General features: G+C 40.6%; 1 protein-coding gene across 1 annotated transcript; it reads left to right on the top strand.

The window, feature by feature from the left end:
• Positions 1-260: 260 nt before the first annotated feature.
• Positions 261-7718, top strand: LOC136420944 (cytochrome P450 2U1-like). Its single transcript, XM_066408089.1, has 7 exons — positions 261-661; positions 2031-2173; positions 2711-2921; positions 3423-3706; positions 3797-3985; positions 5483-5618; positions 6623-7718. The coding sequence occupies exons 1-7, from the start codon at positions 292-294 to the stop codon at positions 6799-6801; spliced, it is 1512 nt and encodes a 503-aa protein (XP_066264186.1). The 5' UTR covers positions 261-291; the 3' UTR covers positions 6802-7718.
• Positions 7719-9796: the final 2078 nt, after the last annotated feature.

The following is a 9796-nucleotide window of genomic DNA, read 5'->3' as shown; positions in this document are numbered from 1 at the left end:
ATGTCGTTGGTGCATTAAGCTATGTTGTATGTTAAACCATGCACGTGGTATTTCTAATTGCCTGCAATCACTAATTGCCTTGTGAAAAAAAAATAGGGTCAGGGTACAGTATCATTGACCTTGTTCCAAAACAAAGGACGCCCGAAGCAATCGCCCAGATATGTGCCCCTAAACAGCACCACCTGAAACGCACTACCCATTCCAAGGTCAGCTGTGCTTACATACAGCTTGCTGAACCGGCTTCACTGACCTGAATTGACCCCTACTTGCACACAGCATTCCTAGCAGAAAATGGCGGACAGCGCACTATCTTTGGAGATTTTCGGGCTGTCACGTTTGAATTTGCAGACGTTGCTGGTGCTCTGTCTGGCGTTCCTTGTGGCGTGCCTGTTTCTAAGACGTCACAGGAACCTTCCACCTTACCCTGCGGGATGGTGGCCTGTCTTCGGGCACCTCTTCGCCTTGGGCCGAGCACCTCACCTCAAGCTGACGGCATGGAGGCGGCAATACGGGGACGTCTTCACCGTCAGGTTGGGGATGGAAGATGTGGTGGTTCTGAACGGCTACATGGCAGTGAAGGACGCACTCGTGGATAGGTCAGAGCTGTTCGCCTCCAGGCCACCGAGCTACATATTTGACACCGTTACTGCTTTTGGGAAAGGTAAATAAATCTGTATTTGCTTTCAGGGTTAAAGTTTTCTTACACGCTTGTATTCAGCGAATGGATATGACAACTTGAGTCCAGCCTCTTGTATGTAAGTCATACTGTCTTGCTGCATTACTATACTTTATTCAGATTCAGGCCGCCAAGTTGTATGCATTTGGAAGTAAAGTAAAATTATTGACATAAACACGGAGGCCAAATACAACCATTCACCGATCCATTCGAGTGTGTCTGTGCAGGTCAAAGGCGAGGGCCCCTGACTTGCCAACATTTCTTGTCTCGAACTAGGCATGTACGGCGGTAGGTTTTCAAACAGATGTCCAGAAGTGCTTAAGTTTGTTAAAACCTCCAACTACCACTGATATGCCCCAAAATTGTGCCCTTGGGAAAGGCACTTTAAGCAAGTCTAATACAACCCTGGTGTCTTATGCCTTGAGGCGGTTAACACATTTCTTTATCTATGCATGCGCAGTTTGATTCTTAAACGGGCCCTTTTTCACCTCTGTGCCTAGCAGAAAAAAATTCTTTGATACATATATAAAACGTTTTCTTAACAGCAGTGTATGATTTTCTTGTGGACTTGCAACATTTAACAAAGGAATAGGCGTCATTGTTGGCGACCTTGGAATTTTCAAGGCTTGTTTATACCTGAAGCAATTACCCACTCCTGCTATGGTGAGGACTACCCCTTCCCCAAACATGGTACTTGGACTCTAGCAAAAAGCGTTTGGATTGAATACTAGGATAAGCAGCAGTGCGCTGAATTAGTCGCTCATACGCTGAATCTGCGTCACCGCTAAGAGCCACATTCCACTATATAAGCTAGGACGGCGCTCTCACCGCGCTCTCTCTGCGACCTCAAATTAGCCAGAGCGCGGGGCGTGCGCCAAGAGCGCGCTAACGTCACCTTGGGAGCGCGCAGAGAGCGCCATGCGCGCCATGAGCATGAGAGTTTCAAACACTTTTTTGACTGCGCAAAGAGCGCGCAAATGTCGCCGGAGAGATTCCATTTGGGCACATTTTGGGGGAATTTGGCGCTCTCACGTGCACTGCGCTATAGGTCGCAGCGAGAGTGCGGCGAGACCGCCGTCAAGTGGAATGTGGGTATTACAACGTAGTCGAAAATTTTTGCAATTGTTTTTTGCTTACGGCCGCGTATTGACAAATGCTCATTGGGACTTATAATTAGGGCTTAAATTTCCAACCTACCGCCGTGGTAGCAGTCTTTTTGTCAAAAATTGGCATACTTGAAACACCTTAGGGCAATGGCGTCATAAAGCCAACATCTAACTTAGAGCCCTTGACTTAATTTTCAGTAATTTTCTAAACTTCGCTCATTTGTTTACTTTCTTGCAAAACATACAAGGTGTTGTAACTGCCCGATGGGGACAGGGTTTCAAACAAAAGAAGAAATTCTCCACTAGTGTCTTAAAGACCTTGGGCGTGAAAGTCGGAAAGGGTGGCATCGAAGACAAGATTCAAGAAGAAGCAATGTGTATGTGTGGCAAGGTAAGAAGTAGAGGACCTCTGTAATATTTTATCATGTTCATACATTAAGAAAGCTGGAAATGTTAGAGTTTATTGAAATTGGAGTTTCTTTCCTGATGAGATATACTTATAAGAGAGGTGGATGGGTATAGTTCAGTAAGCTATATACAGGATGAATATGCCAATTCTTCTTTTTTATTACTCTATGGGTAACTTTAAAATCGAACATCGAATATCTAATATCTCAATTAGGGCTCAGATTTTCAGGGGGATACGTTCTAAGATGGTCACGGGGATTATTCATTCACCATCCTGTTATGTTGTTCTATGAATGTGCAGTATCAGCCTCCTACCATAACTGGAACAACACAACTCTTTATTCAACCACACTTGTGTATTGGAATTAAAGCATGTATATGCTGTAAAATCATTAAAATGATACCCAATATCATTCTTCCATCAAATAAATCTGATTTTTAGAGTAGATTTAATTACGAAGCGTTTTGCCCGGGATGTTTTTTCAAGTTACCAAAACTATCGTGCGTTTTCACCCCTCAGATTGCAGAGTATGGAGGAAAGCCATTCAAAGTGGAGGAAGAATTAAGAACCACGGTAGCAAACGTTATTTTCTCCATAGTCTTCGGCAATCGCTTTGACTATGGAGATGAGAGGTTCAGAGAGCTGTCAGAAGCGATGGTTGGGGTCTTGGTGAACATTACAGCCGGGCAAATCATCAGTATATTCCCAATCCTCCGATTTGTTCCATATGGTTAGTGTTGTACCTTTTATATTCCATAATATAGATTTTTATGAAGCTAGACAAAATAACTTTTTTTCAATTGTGGTCCAAAATATTAATGCCATCGGGATATCATTTTTTTTTGCGTTTTTCTTTGTCTATTAGTATTATTATTTGCAATAATCGTACATTTGTAGGTCAACAAAATTTGCCGATATTTTCCAGCCGATATCAAACACTATTTTGTCAATGAAATTTTATGTCGCATGAGCAGCGTTTGTCATGAATGTACTATCGTAGACGGATGGGTATCAATGACAAGACTAGTAGATAAGTCTTTGAACCATACAATATGTGTCGGAGGGACAACTGAGACATAGTTGACCGAAGTAAAAATAAATAACTTGACACGAACATACTTGATTCCTTCAAAAATCATTCTTTTAACATAGAGATACACCACGAAGGAGAGATTCTGTGTACATTCTTTTGACTACAAAGGTATCACCCGACCAATTTTTTTTTTCCCAGTGAATAAATATTACAATGCCACGCTCGAGGACAACGAGAAGATTCTGAAGTTCATAAGGGAAGAGATATCTCACCATCGTCGCGACTTTGACCGTGAGAATCCGCGAGACTTCATCGATTTCTGCCTGGTTGAAGTGGACAGACATGACAAGTTGGACAACCTCACAGAAGACAATGTGGTGTATTTTGTTCAAGAACTCTTCTTTGGTGGAATCGACACAATCACAAATACTCTCCGATGGGGCCTTCTGTACATGGCCCTGAACCCAGACGTCCAGAATAAGGTACGTTTGTAACTTTTTGTGCTTTATAAAAGGGTAGAGTCCTCAGGTACAGCTAGTTATACATAATTAATTAACATTTCAACAACGCAGGTGCAAACGGAGCTTGATGCCGTGGTTGGAGGTACCCTGCCCAGCCTGTCCCAGCGTTCCCAGCTGCCCTACACGGAGGCTACCGTGATGGAAGTACAGCGTGTCCGGGCGGTGCTTGCTCTAGCTGTACCCCATGCTACAACACAACAGGTCAAAGTTGCCGACTTCGACATTCCGGCTGGAACCCAAGTAAGTCCTTATAATTAATACCACACGTACACAGTTATCTTAAAGTACACTTTAATCCTGTGTGTTTGGTTTAGCAATTGCATATATCGGACTGAAAAAAAGGGAGATAAAATAAAGTTTCACGACACCAAAACCTCCACCGGCAATTATGATAATAATGATTTTATTCGTCACAATCAGACAATGTACAGAGTGGCAGGATTCAATAGTAGCCCTGCATTGTTCTGCCATTTACGTAGATTGTTTTTCCAAATAGCAATGTCCCAATCTGCATAATTACGTGTTGACAAAAGTTTGCATGTCACAACTATGGAGTTTCAATTATTTTTCAGTAAACTATTATTTAAAAAAAATCCATACCATCCTCCATTCAACTTTGATGTGTCGCAAGTAGTGATGCGGGCCGGTACTGTGTACCGGTCCTGTACTGTAAAAATTGATTCGGTACAGGTCCAAAATACCGGATCATGAAGTACCGGTGCTGTACCGATATAAATTTACACCGAGTACGTTCTTATTTTGTGACTGATCTCCTGACCTCATTGCTTTATGCAACGCTAAACGTGACCAAAGTGACACTTTGGAACAGCGCAATTAATATGCAACAGATCATTCAGGCAGACCGGGAGTTTTGATAGCAAGGCCAAGGGAGTTTGGCAATAGGAAACCTAGTTATGTTCTTCGAATAAAGATACTGACAAGTATGTAAACAGTTTAATTATGTTTCCTTCATTATTGAAGAAGTTCAGTAAAACACATGTTAATTTTTTTAAATTGTCCAGGTACAGGTACAGGTCCGGACCTGTAGCTAAACCTCTGTACCGGTACCTGTACCTGATGTTACGTTTAGGTACTCACCACTAGTCGCAAGTATAAGGGTCATCGTTTTTCACCAGACTATTGTGCTATTTCCTTATTAATCATACCGATTTGAAGTTCCTATTCATTCATTGATAAGCACACGATATTGTAGCATTTTCTCAAAAATACTAGAAGAGGGCATTTTGCATAACTTATCGATCCATACGCTGATAAAGGATAGATATCCGCCAGGTACAATTGATCAAATTTCTCATCTGGTCAGACGTCTCTTGGCAATCGTCAGAACAATGGTTTTTAGTTTGATATTTTTAGCACTAAGCCGAACTTTTTTTCTTCAATATCGTATGCCCGAATTTGAATACAGCTCTGCAACCACATTTTATCTTCTAATAGAATTGTGGTAGGTTTTTCCATGGATATTTACTTCTCTTCTTCGCAAGCTCCGAAGAGAACTAAGTTTCCCGTCTGTTTCACAGACAACATACACACAATTAGGGTAATGAGCTCACCGCCACGAATGTGACCGTACCGATGGAAGGAGAAGCCACGAATGAGTTTGCAGGGGGTAAGAACGAAGGGTCAAAGGGCAACAGGGAAGGAATCATTAGGTTCAGAATAGGGGTCGTGTGATTTGTCTGCCTAGCCGACGGGAAACGTGACTTATTTCTGTTCTAGGTCCTGATGAACTTGTACTCCCTACACGTGGACCCTGCTTACTGGCCGGATCCGGACAGGTTTGACCCCGGCAGGTTTCTGGACGCACAAGGACGCGTCATCAACAAGCCGGATTCTTTCATGCTGTTCTCAGGGGGTAGGTTACAAATAGCTTAAAACAATCAACCACTGCTTTTATGATTGTTGTTGTGGTCAACCCCGTATTGCACAACGGAATATAGGTCATATGTTTTCTTGCTGTTTCAGTAGCAGGGTATGTTTTCCCGGGGAGGGGTTGTTAGCATTGTAATGTGTCTGAGGCACCTCCTCGAACACGGGGCGGGCATTTTGTTAATTTATTTTAACTTTTTATTATTTTATTCACATACATTTATCGAGCACTAGACAAGAAGCATATCTGCTTTTAATGGTCCTCTGCTCATAAAATACAGAAAATACAAATGACGGATAGAGATAACAAAGAAACTAATGACTTAAGTTCCACGAACACATTATCTTCGCCAAATAATCAAGGCTTATTACGGAGAATGATTAATATTAACGTGCTTATCACCCCCTGTAAATTTGATTGCAGGGAGTGAATAATCTAGTCTAGATGGGTTAAAAATCATTTGGTGGTACAGGACTAGTATATGTGTGGAGTGTGCTGATATATGTTATAACTGGTCATGAAAAAATATGATTATGTTGATATTATATGGGCCACAAAGGTCCAATATTGCAGTGTTGTAAATTGAAAGTGATGATGAAATGGTACAGTCAATATATATGAATACAATAAATCTTTACAATAAACATGTGAAGCACCATCTGAGCTCTCTACATACCAAGCATCATGACGATCTGTCGACCCCTTCTCAAGTTATTCATGTCCGAATGTCAAAACAAAAACACCCACTGCAGTTTTAAACAAGCCGCTAGGGGGCCGAAATTCACAGAACTTACTTTCTGTGGCATGAACTATCTACCACACAAAAATCGTGTCTCCCATTTACCAACTAATTGGAATTAGGAGCGCAACTGTTTGAAGGCTACCAGTTGAACTACATAGACATCCCTACCTTCTGTTGCATTTGGCACATTTCATTAGAACTAAAAGTTTGTTCTTAATTGACTATGTGGAGATTTCTATTTTTTTAGGGCGGCGTGTGTGCCCCGGAGAGCAGCTCGCCAAGATGGAACTGTTTCTGCTCTTCTCCAGTCTCCTGCAGAACTTCACCTTTAAGCCGCCAGAGGGCGCTCTGCCATTGTCTACTGACGGAACATTAGCGATCACACTTATGCCTCATCCGTATAAGCTTTGTGCTATTCCTCGTTAAGTCGTTACCGCATGATATCTACCGACAGCTACCAACGATAAAGCGTGGCATTGCAAGGCTGGTAATGTTTGACTTGCCTTATTTACCCATATATAAAGAGTTCGTGTCAACAAATATGCATCTACCGTTATTTACCGTTAGATTCCTAACATTTATTTTGATGTTCACATATTTAAGGTGGATCCATTTAACGCATATACCAAGTTACGAAAAAACACAAAAACCGACGTTATAGTTATATAATATCAACTTAACATTTATTGCTTATATAGCAAAAGCAAAATTCGAAGTTAGATTTCCTAAAGAATGTACCGATCAGAACTACAGTTTGACCACTCACAATCTTTCCCTAAAAACCGTGTAATTATAATAACGATATTCAGACTCTAATTCACTTTCCTGTATCATATTCTTAGCGGCAAAGAAAGTACGACTCAAATAATTGCAAGCAGCATTGTATGTGGATGTCATTTAAAGGTAGGCTGAGCCCTAAAAGTCTGAACTATACCTCGCTACATACAATACCCTAAAGTCAAGTCCTCGCTTGTTTTATATAAGTCCGTCATAGTACAGAACTTAATCGACATTTGTAACTAGCGCCGTGTTGACGGATTCTCTCCTGATGATTGAAGTAATCAATTGTAAAGTCACAATATGTGCCTTTAATTACAGATATTTCCCATTCAGCCTGAGTAGGGGTTTACGAACTGGCTTTCATGGGGATGAATTTCTACGAATGTTCTGGCGAATTGGAGAGAATCGACGAGTTAGTGAGCTTTGAATTATGGAAATAGTGTGCTTTAAATTCTTGAAATTAATCGAAATCTATCATTTTTTGCAGACGGAGTATTTCACGTTCATTGTGGGGCCCATTCAATATCAGTTACAATGCTTTACAACAATAATTACTTCTGTTACATTAAACGGATAATTTGAACCAAAAATAAAGCTTAGCAATTTCCCTGAACGTTTAACTCCAAGAAAAACGTTGCTAATTAACAACTGTGATACTTGTGATACCATTTTTTTTCAATTTCTGATTTTTCTACTTTTGGCCTTATGTATTGATATGTAACTTTGCCACTATCATGTTATGGCCTAAAAGGCCTCTCATTATGAAGTGGTTATATTGCTGCAGCAATGGTGTTTTAAAAGGGTGTTTGCCTTTAAGTTTATATGTCGCAGGTTTAAACCCAGACCTGGTTCTGCCAAGCTCACTTATAACCCTGAAACATTGACGTACCGCAATAATTTTATTTTATATTTTTATCAATCCCTTTTGGGTAAACGTATATTTGACATAAGAATAGACGTTCCCTGGAAAAAAACAATTAACCTACGGGCAATAAACTTTGTCATTATGAAACTGTAATCATTTTGAGTGCTTAAGGCCGAAAGTGTCCCGAAAAGAGATGATCCAACGGGAAAAAGGTATTCCTATTGGCTTATTATCTACTTTGTATCTACATCTAAATTTAGAATCAAACCACTTAGTAATTCATCGATTTTGTTTCATTTGTCTAAAGTATCTACACTTGCAGGTTGTAGGAAGCTTGGGTATGGTTTCAGTTACTTTGGCATAAGTGTTGATTGGTACATGGTGGGCTTTGGCGTGAGCCTCACACTGAGTTTGCCCCAGATGTAAGGTATAGATCACTCGTAAAACCTTAGCACTGGCAATATTGATATTGCTGTTAATTATCAATATTAAAGAATCGAAACAACACAAGATTGGCCTAAGAAGGGAAATGTTTATTTGAGCACTTTTCCGAAAGAGAAAACCCAAGTCAAGATATAAACAAACTACTGCAAACTAAAATTAAACGGGTTAAATTTTTCACGTCAGGAAGGAGAAAAGAACAGACCCGATCGTCAAAACAGAAACACCGAAATGAACGTGCCGTGCGCAAAGGTCGCGGAGTGGAGGTCATGTGGTAACCTAGGGCCGAAGCAATTATTCCATTGTAGCTAATTATAAAAAAAAAATGAAGAAATTTTCCCCAACTAAGGTCACCATTTTTGACAAGAAATGCTCCTCCCTGTTTGAGTGCTTGCAGATCCTGATGGCCAATAATACTGCTTTTGCCCTTTGAATACTGTCATTGCGATTGATAGATCTGCTTGGAGATTACCACACATTTGTTATGATTTATAACATTCAATAGCTGAAAAGTACGGGTATGCACCAGCACGTAGTTTGTAGTATCTGACCTTTCTCCAATCACATCAGTTTCTAATAAGACCCTCGGTTGTTTATCACAATATAATTAATTTTAACCGCTGCCTGAAAGCATATTGTGTACCATCTAGCATGTACCTTACGTTTAGAAAAGTCGCTATACTGTGTCTTGCCTCTCAAAAATTTATTAGGATAATAATGTACTTTGTTTTCTACCAATCATGAAGGTATTGTGGAGACGTAGGACAAAAACGCCCTCTAGCATCAAAAACACCAACTGCAGATTACTCTCTGACATAAGCAGAATGGCCTTAGGGCATCCAGAACTCGCCCGTCGACCGCCTGACGTCACACAAGGAAACGGCGAATGTTAAAATGCCAGCTGTCTGCAGAGATTGACTACTCCTAATTCAAAACTTTCGAAGGGGAGGGAAATTTAGTAAATGTTGCAACAGATTTTTGTCGCGTTGTCGTCTTGGAAAATACTTTGCATCGTTTCGACAGTTTTCCACGCCTGAACGTTCACAGGTAAGTCTAGTAGCTACATGTTTACGCTATACTCTTTGAGTTCCTTAATTTTGGGGCCCGCCCTTTCTGCAGACGGGGTATTTTACGTTGGTTGTGAGGGGCTTTTTTAGATAAGTTTCATTGATGTGCCACATGACTTTATAAGAGGATAAGAATAGCCCGGGGAAATAATTTGAACTAGAATATCTTGGCAGTTGCACATTTTCTGAACTTTCGGCTCTTGAAAAAAACTGTTGCCTTGGTCCCAAAAATGTAATATCATTATCATAATTATGGCAAGGTTTATGA

Source organism: Branchiostoma lanceolatum, chromosome 15, assembly GCF_035083965.1.
Source record: "Branchiostoma lanceolatum isolate klBraLanc5 chromosome 15, klBraLanc5.hap2, whole genome shotgun sequence".
Lineage (NCBI taxonomy): Eukaryota > Metazoa > Chordata > Leptocardii > Amphioxiformes > Branchiostomatidae > Branchiostoma > Branchiostoma lanceolatum.
This window is presented reverse-complemented; position numbering and strand designations above follow the sequence as displayed.